This window comes from Carettochelys insculpta, chromosome 14 (genome assembly GCF_033958435.1).
Source record: "Carettochelys insculpta isolate YL-2023 chromosome 14, ASM3395843v1, whole genome shotgun sequence".
Lineage (NCBI taxonomy): Eukaryota > Metazoa > Chordata > Testudines > Carettochelyidae > Carettochelys > Carettochelys insculpta.
Genome location: NC_134150.1, coordinates 43,189,964 through 43,205,978, shown reverse-complemented (window position 1 = coordinate 43,205,978; position 16,015 = coordinate 43,189,964). Strand labels below are relative to the sequence as shown.

At 63.6% G+C, this 16,015-nt stretch overlaps 2 protein-coding genes across 2 annotated transcripts in view; both read right to left on the bottom strand.

Annotated features, from left to right (window-relative positions):
• Window positions 1–1,954, bottom strand: part of SNTB2 (syntrophin beta 2) — a 54,469-nt gene extending 52,515 nt beyond the window's left edge. Inside the window, exon 1 of the mRNA XM_075008742.1 lies at window positions 1,451–1,954. Within this exon, the coding sequence (XP_074864843.1) occupies window positions 1,451–1,916 (466 nt within the window). The 5' untranslated portion in view covers window positions 1,917–1,954. The remainder of the gene's footprint in view (window positions 1–1,450) is intronic.
• Window positions 1,955–5,588: 3,634 nt separating this feature from the next.
• Window positions 5,589–15,940, bottom strand: UTP4 (UTP4 small subunit processome component). The gene is made up of 16 exons (XM_075008741.1): window positions 15,578–15,940; window positions 14,555–14,746; window positions 13,593–13,677; window positions 12,912–13,001; window positions 12,309–12,520; window positions 11,844–12,015; window positions 11,655–11,746; window positions 11,116–11,212; window positions 10,280–10,344; window positions 9,474–9,596; window positions 9,100–9,259; window positions 8,617–8,723; window positions 8,350–8,445; window positions 7,706–7,891; window positions 6,960–7,070; window positions 5,589–5,791 (listed from the first exon to the last, which is right to left on the bottom strand). The coding sequence occupies exons 1-16, from the start codon at window positions 15,734–15,736 to the stop codon at window positions 5,675–5,677; spliced, it is 2,064 nt and encodes a 687-aa protein (XP_074864842.1). The 5' UTR covers window positions 15,737–15,940; the 3' UTR covers window positions 5,589–5,674.
• Window positions 15,941–16,015: the final 75 nt, after the last annotated feature.

The window sequence follows — 16,015 nt, the reverse complement described above, 5'->3', positions numbered from 1 at the left end:
TTCTAGTAAATCTGCAGACCCAAATTCAAACCCGTCACCTATGGCTGCAATTTGCTTTCCTTCATGAATGTTTTAAGCCGTTTTAGGGAGAAGACTTATTCCCACAAAACCAACACATCAGCATAGGCCCCTACTTAAAGGAGGGCTCTTCTGAAGAGCTGGGCGGGTGCTGTCACCTCCCTGCAAACAGAAAACCGTGGCCTGTTGCTTTGCAGCCCAGCATACAGATTGAGCCTGTTCGAGTGGCTTTGGAGCACATCATGCACAAACCTTACTGCTCAACCACTTGTGGATAGGCTGTACAGCTGCAGTCTCAGTTGCAGGCCCTCAGGTATGGGACTTCCAACCACAAATGCTCAAGTGCACAGGCTGCCCCCAGTGAGCAACTGCACCTCAGTGGCAGTATCTCTACTGGAGGCAAAGCCACAACAAGAGCCTTGAGCATCAGAATTGCACAACAGCTTTCACCACGGGCAGGGGCTTTGAAGCCAGCAGATGTTGTTGCTAGCACTGAGCCAAGCAGGGAAGGAGTCCCCTAAGGAAGGAAGGGAGGAGACAAATCACATCTTCACTTGCAGTTTGTGGCCCCCAGGGTAATTATCATGAATTTCCCAAAACCAGACAAGTCAGGCCTGGACTCACACACCCACTACCGCATATTTCACCCGTGGGAATACAAACACCATTCATCACAGGAGATGCTCAAAATAGAAACAAGTTTCCACTCGCTACCTAGGCTTGAATGTGGACCTCAAAGGCCGGGCTACTGCAAGATGACACACAATGAAACAGGGACCTTTCACTCCTTTCTCAGGCTCTCTCGGGGCCCTAGAGCCATCCGCCTTGGAGAAGCTGCAGTGGGGGTCCCCACAGCTCGGCTCCTGCAGGGAGAACCCAGCCAGGGCAAGTGGCCCAGAGCAGGAGGTTTGAAATGGACATGAAGGAAAGCTGCATGTGATAGAGCTGCTCCCTTTAGGGCCACCCAGGAAGCCAGCCTGGAAGAGCTGGTTTTCAGGCACTAACAGGTCGCCTCTCCTGCCGGCAGAGCCGCACCTGCGAACGGCTCCCCGGCCTAGGAGCAGGGGACGAAGGAGCAGTTGCAGGAAAGCAAGATTCTGTGGGACCAGCCAAGCATCTAACTCCGCGGGAACCCGGCCCTGCCACCCCAACACGCACCCAGCCGCCCCGCGGGTTCCCACCGCTCTGCCGACGCCGGAGCCCGCGCACCCACTGACGGTGCGTTACTGCACCCGCCTGACAGCGGCGCCGGGAGATGCCGGCCGGCCGGCCGGGGGCCCCAGCGTGCGCGGCGCTGTACAGCCCTAGCGGCCCAACTTTCGGGATGCGCGCAGCGGCGGCCCACGCCTGCCGGACGGGGAGACCGTCCCCCCCGGGATCCTGCCCCGTCCGGAGCCGGCAGCAGGCCGGGGGGGGAGCGCCGCGCCGGTACCTTCCAGCAGCACCTCGCGGCCGGCCCGCTTCAGCGCCTGCACGGCCTCGTCGTGGGTGGCGTCGCGCAGGTCGGTGCCGTTCACCGAGAGGATGGCGTCCCCCAGGCGCAGCGCGCCGCAGCGCTCGGCCGCCAGCCCCGGGAAGATGCGGGAGATGAGCACGGGCATGCGGTTCTCGCGGCCGCCCTTGATGCTGATGCCCAGCCCGCCCGCCTCGGCCTTCACCACCCGCACCCGCCGCACGCCCGGCGGCGCCGGCTCGGCCGCGGGCGGCGAGAGCGGGCGGGGCTCGGGGCCGCGCTCGGCGCCGTTGGCCAGCCCGTTGGGCGGCCCCGCGGGCTCGGGGGGCGGCTCCGAGGTGAGGCTCAGCGCCTCGCCGCTCAGCTCCGCCGCCACCCGCACCCAGCGCTCCCGCAGCAGCAGCTCCAGCAGCCCCGCCTTGGCGGCGCGCGTCCACACCGCCATCCCGCGCGGCCTCCCGCCGGCAGCCCGGCCCAGCGAGCCGCCCGCTCCCTCCGCCCGCCGGCGAGAGGCGGGCCGGCGCCGCCATTGGCCGAGGGGCGGCGCTCCTGCCGGCGGGAGGCGGGGGCAGCGCGCGATTGGTGGAGAGCGGCAGGGGCGTGCCCGCGGGGGGTTGAGCTCCGCCTCCCCAGCGGCGGGCGGGGCGCCGGAGTGCGGGAGTCCGTCCGCCCCCGAAGCGGCGGCGAGAGGCGGGGCTTATGCCCAAGCCCCGCCCACGCAGCGCTCACTATTGGGGGCTCGAGGTCGCTGGGGGCGGGGCTCCTGCTGCAGGCTCCTCCCAGCCGGGAAGCGGGGTGGAGCTGCAGCCCCCCCGGCGGCCCCTGCGCAGAGCTTGGGCCGTCAGCTGCGAGGCCACCGCGTCCTAGCTCTGCCCCAGGCACCCCGGGGCGGGCGCCCGCCGGCGCAGAGGCCGTGTGCCAAGGGCCAGGTGCTAGAGGTCACAGCTGCGAAATGGGCTCAGGGCCGCCCAGCACAAGGCTGAACTGGGGGAGTAACTGGGAACCAGAGTCCCCCCCGGAAGCCGAGCGCTGGGGCAGCTGCCCAGCTGATGAGCAGAGCAGAGCATCCGCAGCGGGAGTTTCCACTGGTGCCCCCACATCCCGCCCTGCCTTGGTGCACACGAAATTTATTCAGTACACAGTGGGGAAGAATTAGAAGGAACGTTGATAGCAACTCGGCTCCTGGGGGACCAGAGCCCGGTCAAAGCTGAGGGGGGCTCACCTACAGGCCTTCCAGCTGAGCTTGGTTCGCTTTCTTGGTCAAGCAAAAAGGTAGCCTGATCTCATCTTTCCCTGCTGTAGCTTAGAGCTAGCACAGGCAGGCCCTGAACAAGGGCAGCACAACCAGGTTTAGACAGAGGGCACTAGTTCAGCAGCATAGCCAATGTTAAGTCAGGACAGCTGTTGCAAGCATGGAGCTGGCTAACTTTCTGCCAGAGGCTGGGCCTTGCCTGATCCTTCAAAGCAGGAGCACTATTTTAACTAAACCATATGTAATCACCCTGGTCCCAGACTTCCCTGGACACCTACTGAGAGGGGGTGGACAATTAACACTTTCCAGCCCTTAGACTCTCGCCATTCATTCCCAGTATGTTGATCGCCATGTCAAGGCAGATATTCAATCGGCAATACCCACACCAAATCGACTCCCCCCCGTGCTGTAACTCAATCCACGTGCTGGCCTTTGTTACACCAGTAGCAACAAGGCTGCAAGGAGACCACCTGGATGGCAATGGTGCTTTGTTAAGGTGAGGTGCCACACTGAGTTTCAGTGGGAGAGGAACTCAAACAGGAGCCATTCATCAGCATTTGAGAGGAAGGCCAGAACAGCAGAGCAGGACTGGCAGCAGCCACATAAATGTATCCCCCTGGGGAGAACGAAAACAGGCAGTCATGGAGCCCTACAGATTGCGCCCCATGTGCAAACAGGCCCTCACAGCTCAGCAGGGAAACTCTGGCTCACAGCAATCAAGGTTTTGCAAGTCTGAGCATAGCTCCATTCATCACATTTTGTGAATTAACTTCCTTTCCTTCTGACATTTACCAAGCTGTAACAAGCTGACAGCCCAGAGGGAGCCACCTACGCCGACCTTTACCTCTCACAGGCCTGGAGCTTTTCCCAGAAAATCCATGTTCAGTTTCTGCAGCATCTTTAAATGCTAGAAATGCCAGTCTGGCAGGAGCCTTGAGTGCTCTTCCAGTCCAGTTCCCAGCCACCAGGCAGGGCCGAGTCAATCTCCCTGGCTCAACACCCCGAAGCAGCAGCCTAAAAGCTAAGGGAGCAGTGCCCTCTGCTGACCCTGCACTGCAGGGACCCGCACAGCAAACCAAAGTGCCGTATGGCTGGCTGGGCATCTGCCTGATTGTTCCTGCACTAGACTTCAAAATCTCTCTCTGAAAGGCTATGCCCATGCACAGTGGCTGAGCAGCCATGTCCCAGCTGCTGCCATGGGACGGAATCTCTAGTCCACCTGTTTAGTCATATTAGTAGACAACCAACACTGCTTGCTTGCACTTTGCCATGCAAACACCTGGAGCTGACATAAAGGATGGGAGATGGGGCTACAGGATGGGAAATGGGGGTGGGGCCAACAGACAGGAGGGAGGTACTCACGCCACCGTTAAGGGCCAGCCCACACTGCAACAGCAGCCTAAGAACTGTGGGGGAGAACGGGCTTCAACTGGCACACACATCAGATCAGCATTCAGGTGCCGGGAAAGATGGAAGTCTGCCTAGGATCCAGGGACAGACGCCCCTACCCCCCAGGCCTCTCAGAACAGGGTTAGTAACATTTCAGGCCAGCTCTGCCTCCCCAGCCACCACCGTGGAGAGCACAGGGGTCTCTTGGCAAGTCAAGAGCCTGTGGCTATGCTGAACCCGAGAGGTGCAGGATCTCGTGGATGCAAAGGGCACGTGCAGATGGGGTAAGGGAACTGGACGGGATGAAGGGGAGCTGCCTTTTGGGAGGACACGTGGGTACAGGCTGCAGTGTCTGTCAGGAGAGGTCAGCAACAAGTCACTAACTGTACATGCAGCACTGAGATCTACACATGCATCCACCTGGCGGGGTGGTTAGCCCAGACTGGCTTAGACAAGCCCCAGGAGGCAATGTGTGCCTGAATCACTACAGGACTGCCTGCAGCTACCTTTGGACTCAATTTGCACACTCATTCAAATATACTGCACGAGCCACTGCAGGCGCAGGCCGCCACACGCGAGCCCCACACTCTGAAGCTGGCTCCCTGTGCCTGGCTGCGCACCCCTTAGCGATTTCAATCCTGGCCCTACCAGCAAACTGTGCACAAATCAAACCCAAATCCAGCACCTGCTTTCCAGAAAAGAGCCACAAAACCAGCCCACCCTCAGGACAGGCACCAGCTGAACGAAACCTGGCACAGTCTGCTCGGTCACAGGGCTCTCTGGCCACCAGTGCTAGTCATTAGAGCTAAAGGGATGTGAAATCCAGGGGGACGCAGAGTTTTGGACAGCAGCCTTTGTCGGTATGAATTTGGGCAGGATGGACTACACACGCATCCCCCCCGCCCTGTTCCCTGCCACGAGCAGCCCAGCAACAAGCCACGAAAGAGCAGCTGGGCAGGTCTAAATTGTGCTGAGTTGTCGTCAAAATGGCTTCCATCCTCTGACCAGGCAGCAGATCTTTTGGGCCAGGGATTGGCGTCTTGTCCTACAGCTGTACAGAACCTGTCTCACTGGGCTTCCAGTCCCAGCAGCCAGCACCATGGTCACCACTAACCAGCAGAAGCTGATGGGGAGAGGGCTTCCTGTCCAGCCTCAGTCCTGGGATCAGAGCAGAGACCCGCCAGCGCCCACGAGCCAGCCTCACTGCAGGAAGAGCACCTGCACCTAACCCAACAAAGCCGATGCTGAGAGGCGGCCATGATGAGCAAGAAGGGGGAGAGACTGCTGCCTGCACCAGCAAGGGGGTCCCTGGGGCAGGTCCAGCCTCTGCTGAGGAGACACAGGGGTGGGATGGGGATGAGCGATCCTAAAAAGGGGTGATGTACTTTGGGGCGTGGGCACCCAACCCTCCCTTGGAACCTGGCCTCAGCGCCACCGTGCTGGCTAGGAAGGCAGAGGGAGATGCGACAGCCCTAGAACACCACAGGGGTTTATTACAATGTGTCCCCCCAGGGCAGCAACAGTACAAAGAGTCTCTGCGGGCAGAGCCCCCAGCCCAGCTCTTAGGTGCCAAACTTCTTCTGTTGGACAGGCGGAGGCAGCTGTGTTTTGATGTCCATCAGGGGCCGCTCCACCACCACCAGGCAGCCCTCCTCCAGCAGGTCCACAAACAGCAGGGGCTGCAGGGCAGGAAGAGGAGACAAGACTAGAGCTCAGCAGAGTGACCACCGGAGCGTCTGCAGCAACACAGACCGATTCTGCGAGAGCCCAGCAGAGCAGGCCCTAGCAAAGGGCTCAGCAGCTGCGACCCCCGCTGCAGCCAGTGGCCTACGAGCCGCTGCGATCCCACACTTCTCCAGCCATGGCAGCCCTGTAACCTCAACGCCATCCTCTCACCCTGCGGCTGCCCCGGACACCACATCAGGCACATGCTGCTGGGCTGTGAGCAGCCTCCAGCACAGCAGCTCTGGCTCAGCTTGGCTCAGCTCAGCTGAGCAGGCACCAGGGATGTTGGCTCACAGACAGGCACACCCAGCAGCTTGGGAGCAAGCCTGGAGAGCCGCGAGGTCTGGACTGCTGGGGAAGAACTCCCCCGCCCTGCCCTTCCGAGAGTGGGAGAGTTCAGGCCCGAAACACCTGGGCACGAGCACTCAGGCCCGCTGGGAGGACCGTGCCTCTCCCGGAGATACCCAGGCCAGCAGAACCGGTCTGGAGCAGCGGCAGGCGGGGAAGGCTGCTCCGAGGTCAGCCGCAGGCTTGTCGGAACGTCTGACAGAAGCGGTTCCCACTCAGCGCCAGAGGCTGGCAGCCGAGCACCAGCCAGCAGTGCGCCCAAGAGCCTGCAGAGCAGGGCAGGCAGGGAGCCCAGTTACACGTGACTCCAGCAGCCACAGCACTTTCCAAACACTTGTGTTTTCCATGAAGCAGCAGCGCGTGAGTGGGAGGCTGCCCCATCCCCAGCGCACACCGACCAGTGCGGGAGGGCAGCACTAGGCCAGCCGAGGTCCCACGCCTCCCTCCACTGAACCGCTCCAGCCTCCCTGAGGCGGCCAGCTGGAGCAGCCATCGCTCCCGGCCCCAAAACCCACCAGCAGCAGCAAGCTCGGCTCCTGGCGTTGCTCTGCTGCTCCCAGAGCCATGCAGCGAGCAGGGCGCCCAGGGGCTGCTCCACCGGCAGGGGAGCCGGCATGCACTGGGGAAGCACTGTGCAGACTGGCAGCACAGAGCCCCGCCCCCCCCAACACGAGCACACTCCTGGCTCCCCTGCCAGGCCACAGGGCTGAGCAATGGGCCCAGCAGGCAGCCCCGCTCCCTCCCTGGAGGCTGCACACCCTGTGGCGCACTCACCTGGTACTTTTTGCAGATCTTGAAGGCGTGCGCATGGCCCCGCCTGGCCTTCTCCGAGAGCTGCTTCAGGGTGGTCTGATTCATCAGCGGGGTTGCATCATCGGGGAGAGGCTGGGGAGAAGGCCCACGCTCAGTCTTGCCAGGACTCAGCACCCTACACGGAGCCGTACCACCCCGTCCCTGGCTGCTCACCCAACTAGGGATCCTCTCGGGGGGTGCTTTACTCGGGAGGACCAGGCCAAGGGCACGGGAACAGCCACTCCAGAGAGATCAAACTGCTCAGGGCGCTGTCCATTGGCTCAGGCTATGTTCAAGAGAGGCCACGCACCAGAAGTGCCCCCCCGCTGCACAGAACAGGACAAGCCTGTGGCGTGCAGGGACCCACACAGTGCACCACTCTCCAGCCTGCTGCCACCCCCCCAAACCGGAAACACAGAGACCATAAGTGTGCCCAACAGGAGGCACAGGCCCTGTGGCAGCGCCATGCCTGCTGGGCGCCACCTGCCACCCTAGGGCTGAGCACCAGCAGTGGCCACGAGAGCCACTGCAGAGCAGAAAGCCCCCCATGGACAAAGGGGCTACGCTCCTGCCCACCCTGAGGCAGCTGGCCAGCCCAGCCTCCTGCCACAGATCTGGCCTTTAGCGACAAGGCATCAGGTCGCCAGAGCAGCACGCCCAGGGGCTGCCCATTGCCCTGTGCTCCAAGGACCGTGCCCTGATCAGCCGCGATGGAGGCAAGGACTCACCAGCGACTTGTCGAGGATGCAGAACATGTATGTGTCATGGAGGAGGATGTGCGCGGGCTGCTTGGGGTTAAAGGTGATGTGGGTGATGGGCGTGTCCCGCTCCAGCCAATCCTTATGCAGCCCCTGCCGCTGCACCTTCCTGCTCCAGGCGGTGTATTCTCTGTCGGGGATGCTGAACTCAAACACCTGCAGAGCACAGGGTGGAGGTGAGATCACACCCACAGAGACAGAAAGACAGACACCACCCAGCCAACCGCTGGCCAAGCCCTCCGAGCAGCCAGCCCCAGGGGACACCACCTCCTCACAGGTCAGAGCCCAGGGTTGAGCACCCCAGCACTCTGCAAAGCTGGTGCCTGCGAGGCCCGCAACGGGACGAGTCCTGTGTCACCTGGCTGCCACTGCAGGCTGCGGCTGGTAAATAGCCACGTCCCAACCCCCTGGACTCCAGCCACGGCAAGAGTGACCTCAAACCAGTGGGACAGGCGATTCGTTCCGGAGAGCACCAGGACGCAAGGAACTCCCCCTGGCGGCAGGTGCGGTGCCACTTCCTGACCGCCAGGCCCCAGGGGACAGCGGGCGCCGTGCCCCAGCCTGGAGCAGGCAACAGCCTGTGCAGGAGATGAGCCCCAGGGCAAAGCTTCTACCTGCTGGTCCGAGTGGGCGATGACGAGGTTGTTGGTGGCGGGATGGATGGCCAGGGCAGTCACCGCACAGCTGTACGCAGGCACTGTGCAGCGTGGCTGGAGAGAGGAGACGTGTGAGCTATGGCCGGCCGGCAGACAGGAAGGCCAGGTCGCTGGGTCTCAACAGGCCGAACCGCAGTGAGCCCCCCAGTAGAGCCTGTGCGCCAAGCCAGCTCCTGGGACACAGGCAGGTTCAGGCCCACTGCTCCCTGCCGCCGCCATCCTCACCTTGAAGGATCTCAGGCTGTAGATGTGGATTTTCCAGTCCCCTCCAGCAGCCGCCAGCCAGTCCCCGTCTGCGCTCGCAGCCAGCAAGTACACGGCCTCAGAGCCCCCTGCAGGAGTCAGAGCAGCCGCACTGCTCAGCACTGGTCCTCCCTCTCTACGTGCAGGCGCCCCCAATCCAACCCCCCCCACAGCCTCAGGGGACTGCAGCTCCCCCCAGCGCTGTGCAGGGTCAGGCTCTGCAGAGCTCACCTCAGGGTGCTGTGCCGCCTGGGGTGCAACGGGGAGGGAACCCAGCTGAGTCCCAGGGGGTGGACGAGACACCCGTCATTTCAGGGGCAAGGAGGTGCGGCTCCACGGCACCACCAGGGCAACTCAAGGGGGCGGGGTGGGAGCTCACAGGCCTCCAGCCACCGCCTCCGGCCCAGGTTTGGGGGATGCAGAGCCTGTGCAACCTGCTCCCAGCTGCAGCCGCACGGCGCGTACCCGAGTTGGGGCGGAGCGTCTGCAGGTGCTTGCAGCCCCCTGGCTCCAGGAGCTTGAGGACGTGCACGGTGCCCTGGTCGGAGGCCACGAACAGCCTGGTGGAGTCAGCAGAGCACAGGAGCTGGTGGGCCGAGCACAGCCACTTGGGCACCTTGCAGACCTGGGAGGGGGCAGGAGAGAAGAGGCGGCACTCACGTCCCCGACACAGACAGCAAGGCACTCCCACTCCCAGGGACCCTCCCGCTGTCTCTCCGCCCCCACCCCATCGCACAATTCACCGCCCACCCACGGCGCCAGCCCAGCGCTGGCCAGGCAGGCAGCTGGGAGCGAGCCCTCCGCCCAGGCTTGGCCCCGCCGGCAGCGCCTGAACTCACCCGCTTGATGCTGCAGCTGCTGTTCTCCCAGCGCACTCTGTGCAGGTGGAGCCTCGAGGCCGTGGAATAGGCGATCCAGCTGCCGCAGGGGGAGATGCAGCTGCTGCAGATGTGCTCGGGGCCCTGGGGACACAGTGGGCGCAGAGCTGGGCTGCTGGCCTGTACCGTGGCTGCCAGCGGAACCCCACTGTGGCAGGCAGACAGCTTCCCCTGGGAAGGGTGCCAGGGCAGTGCACCTTCCAGCACGCCCCCGAGGAGCAAGGGCTGCGTCCGGCACACAGGCTCCCTCCCGTAGCCAGGCAGAGGACACAGGAAGGGCTGGCCAAAGAGCGAGAGCTGCTGGTGGGCTGGCAGGGGTCTGGCCCAACGCTCCGTTCTGCCCTTCAGCCAGCCCCTGGGGCAGAGACAAGGGCGCAGCACGAAGCACATCTCCACGCCGAGAGCCCCCCGCAAGGCTGCGGCTGCTGGGAACCTGCTCTGCGCCTCCGGCCAGGCCCCCAGCTGGCTTGGCAGGACCCATGGCCGCGGGAGAACACGGCGGCAGGGGCCAGCAGCAGGGCTGCTGCCTCACAGCTCACCCCTGGGGGCTTGGAAAGGCACGGAGCCAGGGAGACCAAAGACAGAGCCAGGCTCAACGTCTCGGACTCACCCGCATCTCACACGCTATCCTGGGCAGCCCCGCCGTGGGCATCGGGCCAGGCCCATCACAGCTGAACACAAACACTGGAGACAACTGGGGGCCGGGTCTAGGCCGGGCCAGCTGGGCAACGGGGTGGAGCTTCTTGGGAGAGGCCGCTCAGCCTTACCTTGCTCTTAAGCTGCAGCAGGTGCTCAGGGGCACGGGAAACTGGCAGGATGTCGCCATCCTTCCCTGGGAGGAGGACCGAGAGCATCAGAGCAGGCACTGACTGAGGAGCTCAGCCTCACTCCAGTCACCCCGACAGCGCCACCAGGGAGAGGCACCGACAGCCTGGCCTGAACCCAGCTCCTCCCGGGAGGTCAGGAGCAGACTGGGCAGCCGCAGAAGGAAGCTTTGCCCCTGGAGGGGCCCACCCTGCCCCACTGAACTCTCCTGAACCGCTCCCAGCACTCGTGCCAACCCACCGCCATTCACCAGGGATTGGGTGTGTTGAGCAACACCGAGGGCCGCAATCCCACATGGGCAGCGCACAAGTGGGGAGCGGCCCCAGCCCCCAGACCGAGTGGGGCGTGCACAGGGAACGGTTCATGGCGTGGCCCAGGACCCTGCTCGCAGCCCAAACAGCCAATACGCAGGCAAGAGGTTACGCTGGAGCCCACGCGGCCCAGCCCCTCCGGGGAGCTCCACTCACACAACTTCCCCTGGCCTCTCCAGACCAGGAACCCTCTGCTGGGAACCCCTCAGGCTGGACTCGCCAGCTAGAGCCTGGCAAACTCTGCAGGGGGCACCTCCTCTGGGCCACTCTGCTAAGGCTGCCACGAGGGAGCCACTTAGTGACTGTGGGGGAAGGGGGCTGGGGATGTGGACGCTCACCCCCTAGGAAGTGCAGGGGGCGTGTTTCATGGATTTGCTAGGAATTCCTTTTCGGGCACATTAATCTGCCAGACTCCAAAGACAGAGGGGGGATTAAACCGGCCCTTGGGAGCCACCACACGGTCCTACCTGCAGCAGTGGTGGCTCCAAGTCTCCAGAGCTCCAGGTGTTGGGGGAACTGGAAGAGGAGCAGCCCGGCCTTCTTAGCACAGGAGACGAGGCATCGCTGCAACCAAGAGTCGGCCAGTTACGAGGCCCCAGGGTGGCGGGGCAGGATGAGCCGAGCCAGGCCCCAGGCAGGACGCCCACGGGGCCCAGCACTCTCAGAAGCAGTCTTATGGGTCACACCCAGCCTGCGTGGGGGCACAGATGGCCTCCAGAGCACCGGGATTGGTGCCAGGCACCTCTTGCGCCCCAGACAGTCACTCAGTGCCTTCTGCTGCCTATTCTCCCCCGTAGGCCAGCAGGAGGCACCGGCTGTCCCCAGCCGGCACATAGAACTGAAAACGCCGAAGGGGGGGGGGAGGGGAGGGAAGGGGAGGGCCCCGCCCCGCAGCAGTGACACAGGCCTGCTTTGCTGGGAGCTAATGGAAATCGGCAGCTCTGGCCCTCACAAGGGGACCCAGCCACGGGCTGCTACAGCAGAGCCCTGCGGGGGCAGCACTTACATGGGGGAAGGTGAATTTCCGGAGGGCAGCATCATAGCCCTTCCCATGCATCCTCTCCATAAGCGGGCGGATCACCAGCTGGGCATCCAGGCCTGAAAGACGAGATGTCCAAGTGGCTGAACTGTGCTGGGCTAAACCCAGGCGAGACCCGACCCCCCCCGCTGGGCGGACGCCGCTCCCACCCGGTACCTCCAGAGATGAGCGCCGTCTGGCTGTGGGCCACAGCCCGCACGTCGTGGGTGTGGTGCTGGAAAGGCTTCGTTCGCACCCACCGGCTGTCCGCTCCGCCCCACCTCACGGGCAACCGCTGGAACTGGTACACCGCCCCCTGCGAGGTGCCTACCACAATACTGTCCTCCTCCTGGCGAGGAAGCCAAGGCAAGGGGAACGTCAACCCCCATCCTCCCAGGAACCGGGCACAGCCCAGCAGCTCCCTCTGCCCTGGCCCATGAGGGTAGGAGATGGGCAGCTGCACCAGCAGTTTGCATTGCCTTGAGCAGGTGGGGGCGGCTCCTGGCTGAGCCAGTGCCACAGGGCAGCCTGCAGGGAAGAGCAAGATCCCAGACCAGAAGCGACCCTGCCCAGAGCCCACCTGGTCACCGCCCCCCTGCCCAGCGAACAGCCGGGGCCTCCCCAGAGCCACCAGGCCCCTACCTCAGACACTGCGAGAGACAGTGCGGCTGAGCTGCTGACCGGATGGGTCTCCAGGAGGGTTCCCTTCTCCGAGTCCCAGAACTGCACCTTCCCCGCCGAGTCAGCGCTGGCGATGGTGCCGTCGGAAAGGAAGGCCACACTCCATACCACGCACTCACAGCTGCGGGGCCCCTGCAGGCGCCGGTCCACCAGCATCCGCTGGATGGTGCGGCCTGGGAAACGGACAACCCCAGATAGCAGGTGGAGGGCAGGGATGCGGCCTGGAGAGCCTGCAGCCATGCAGGGAGGGAGCCCGGAGTGCGTGAGCTGGGCTCCTGGCTAGTACGACAGATATGCCAGACCCCAAGGCTCTCTCCTGCATGGCGATTTGCTCAGAAGGGCCATTCAGCTCCACCAGGAGTCCCTGGCCCACGGATGATAAACCTCACGGGGCCTGGCGCCCAGAGGGCACAGCCAGCTCCCTCTGTTTCGGGGGAGCTGGGCTCTTTGGGAAGTAGATGCACAGGAGTGGGATGGCAACCAAGCTGCCCAGGTAGCCAGGAAGGGCTCAGGGAACAGCCTCGTGGCACTCAGGGGCATCTGGACACTAGTGCTCCTCGTCACCTGATGGGACATCGAAAACGCGGAGGACGTCAATGGAGCCAGCAGCAATGCGGGTCCCGGAGGGATGCCAGGAGAGGGACAGGACACGCCCTGGAGAAACACAGCGGGGCCCGAGACCTCCCATGAGCCCATGCAGACCGAGGCCCCTTGCCCCCAAGCTTCACTGTAATCCCAGGCTCGCCAATTGTCTTGCAACTGCCTGACTTGGGGCAGGAACCCCAGCCCTGGGCCGCAGACACAGCGGTGAGTGTCCAGGGCCAGGCGGGAGAACAGCTCAGAAGCACGGCAGCCTGGATCCATGGGAGGCCAACATATTTCTCCCCTCCATCCCACCCCCACCCCGGGCGACCACTTCATCCCCTCTCACTGCCCTCTGCCCACACAGCCCATCCACAGCTAGCTGAGGAGAGAAGGGGGCTGGAACACATGCTGCTCAGCGCAGGGCCTCTGAAGGGCTCCCTGGTGGCAGCAGGTCCCACCTAGAGCAGAGTCACAGCCTAAGGTGCTGCTTCAGCATGGAGAAAGAGCGACTCCAGCTGGACAGGGCATGCTTCAGAAGGAGGGGTAGAATACCAGGCAGGGAGTATTTAAAGGGAGCAGGAAGTAGATTGCCTCACCTCCCCTCCATCACTCCACCCAACCACCCGCCCTCAGCCTCTGATCCGTCCCCATCCAATCTACCTCTCTGCCGGTCCAGGCTCCTCTCAAACTGGATTTTACCAGGCAAGACTTGGAAAAGCTTCACTGACCCGTCCTCGCAGCCGACCTATGGAGGGCAGGCGAGTGGAGACACAACACAGGAGACAGCTGATTAAAGCGCTAATTTGGTTCATGCCCCAGCTGGCTGCTCCCTAGGACGGGCCGTGACGGGCTCCCCTGCTGCCTGCCCATGGACACGGAGGAGCAAAGTCAGGCCTGCCTCTCAGCACAACAGAGTGCTTGGCACAGCAGCCCAGACTGGCCCAGGACTGCCCCAGGAAGGGCATTGCTCAGCACACAGAGCTCCTCAGCCTCCATGGGGGGAAGAGACAGGGCAGGAGACTTTCCCAGAACTCTGCTCGCTGCTCGTCAGGGCTTAATTCAGCGCTGTTTGCGTTTGGAGAGGGCAAGGGCAGCCCACACTCAGCACTGCAGCAGTGCTGAGAATAAACTGCTGCCGCCCCTGCAGAGAAAGGGCAGGGCGCATGGTGGAGGGCACCCTGCCCCCATCTCACTGCCACCCAGATGCTCATAGCCCATCAGCTACCAGCAGTGGGGGGCTTGGGGTGAGGGGAGCAGCCCCACAGTCCTCACCCCACATTGGGACCTGGGGCACTGGGAAGGGGCTCTGCACACACCAGCATGACGGGGGAAGATGATTCCACAGTCTCCCGCTTCATCACTGCCCTCCCCTAATCTCAGCACTGTCTGCAGCTGGCACAGACCCACTCCATCACGCCTTGCGATGCTGGACAGGAATTTAGCCTCTGCAGACAGTCTGAGAATGCACTTGCATTTTGGAACACCCGGGTGCTTGCTAGCCAGGAGCAACAGCAAGGAAGGCGGGTCTCATCCGCTTCGTAAGCCAGCAGGCGCCCCGAATGAGGCCAGTAGCCCATGAGTCCCAAGGGTAGAGCCACGCTACAGAGCTGGAGGGTACTCACTGCCAGCTGAGTGCCACTGGGGTCAGCCGCCATGCTCCAGATAGGGCCCCCAAAGGCATCGAGAGAATACTTGACTCGCAGCTTCTCTAAATCATACTCGCTGATGTCCCCACTCAGGCCTGCTCCAAAGAGCCGATCTCCAGCTGCCCAGCACAGCGCCTCTGTGGATCTCGTCTCATGGCCTGGGATACGCTGAAGAGATGCGCGGATGAACCTATGACCGCATCGCCCCATTTCCCTAGGGTCCTACCCTGGCTCAGGCAGCCAAGTCTGACCACCATAGAAGGACAAAGTCCTTCTGGCCCCCCACTGAAAGCCTCAATGGCGGGGCCCAGGCTAAGAAGGACCCCAGTCAGTGCCCCTCCACTATGCTGGCTGGTAGAGGTCAGTCGCTCCCAGGCAGCGAGTACAACTGTACGCTTTCCTAGAGCTCTGCCTGCCATGACCAGCCCCAAGCTGCTCCACAGTCTTAAATGCATGGCCAGATCAGCAAAGCCACCAGGCCCTGGGCAAGTCCACAGAGCTGGGTCAGCCCCAGAGCCCCAAGCTGAGCAGCTTCCAGGCCCTCTGGGGGGCACACTTCAGACTGCTGTATTACCCCAAGATTTTTTGGCAGTCAGGAACGTGCTGTGCCCTCCGCTGGCAGCAAGTGTCACCGACGGGAGGGAGCCGCTTGGTTAGGGGAAGACACCCCCCCCGCCACCCCATCACAGCCTGTGACGTGCCAAGGCTCACCACGGCAAGGGTGGGAGAGGGAGTGCGGGTGCCACGTGCGCACCCGGCGTGCCCGGGGGCCCAGAGCAGGGCGAAGCGGCGGGCAGGTGAAATCAGTGCATTCAGGGGAAGCCTCTGCCATGGCCCAGCAGCTTTAGCAGCCTCAGGCTCCAGCTGCGGGTCTCCCTCTCCCCGCCGGGCACGGGGCAGGGTGGCGGCACGGGGGGGTCGCCCCGCAGCTGCCCATGGATTCACGGGCGACCACAGGCTACCAGGCGGCAGGTCCCGCAGGTCGGGGCGGCCCTTTACCTTCTCCTGGAAGTAGTTCGCCGCGAAGTTGTAGACCTCGAGGGCGCCGTCCGTCCGGGCCAGCGCCAGTCGGGCGGAGCGGGCGCAGTGAGCCAGGCAGCGGACCCCCGCCGGCACGTAGGCGAAGAACCGCACCCGGTGCACCTGGAACTCCCCCATCCCGACCCCTGCGGACCGGGCCGGGCCGGCTCCGTGTCCCCCACCCGGTCCGCTGGTCCGGTCCGCCTGCCTCGGCCTCCCGCTTCACCGGTCCGGTCCGGTCCGGTCCGGTCCGCCTCTCCCCACCGCGCCGACCCGGTCTGGCCCTGCGCTGGCGGCGGTGTGCGCGGAGGTTCCCGCCACCCGCGGCACCGGCACCGGCCCCGACCCCGACCCCGTCTCGCTCCGCCCCCGCCAGCTCCTCCCCACGTGCGCGCCCTGTGCCCCGGAACCGGAAGC

What these genes read in the sequence shown, in the direction of transcription:
- UTP4 (XM_075008741.1), bottom strand. Translation starts at nt 15,736, where the DNA reads ATGGGGGAGTTCCAGGTGCACCGGGTGCGGTTCTTCGCCTACGTGCCG. An exon ending in TGGAGCCACCACTGCTGCAG is followed by an intron (nt 10,345 to 11,115) that starts GTAGGACCGTGT and finishes TCCTCCTCCCAG; the next exon opens with GGAAGGATGGCGACATCCTG. An exon ending in GCATCCTCGACAAGTCGCTG is followed by an intron (nt 7,071 to 7,705) that starts GTGAGTCCTTGC and finishes CCTTCTCCCCAG; the next exon opens with CCTCTCCCCGATGATGCAAC.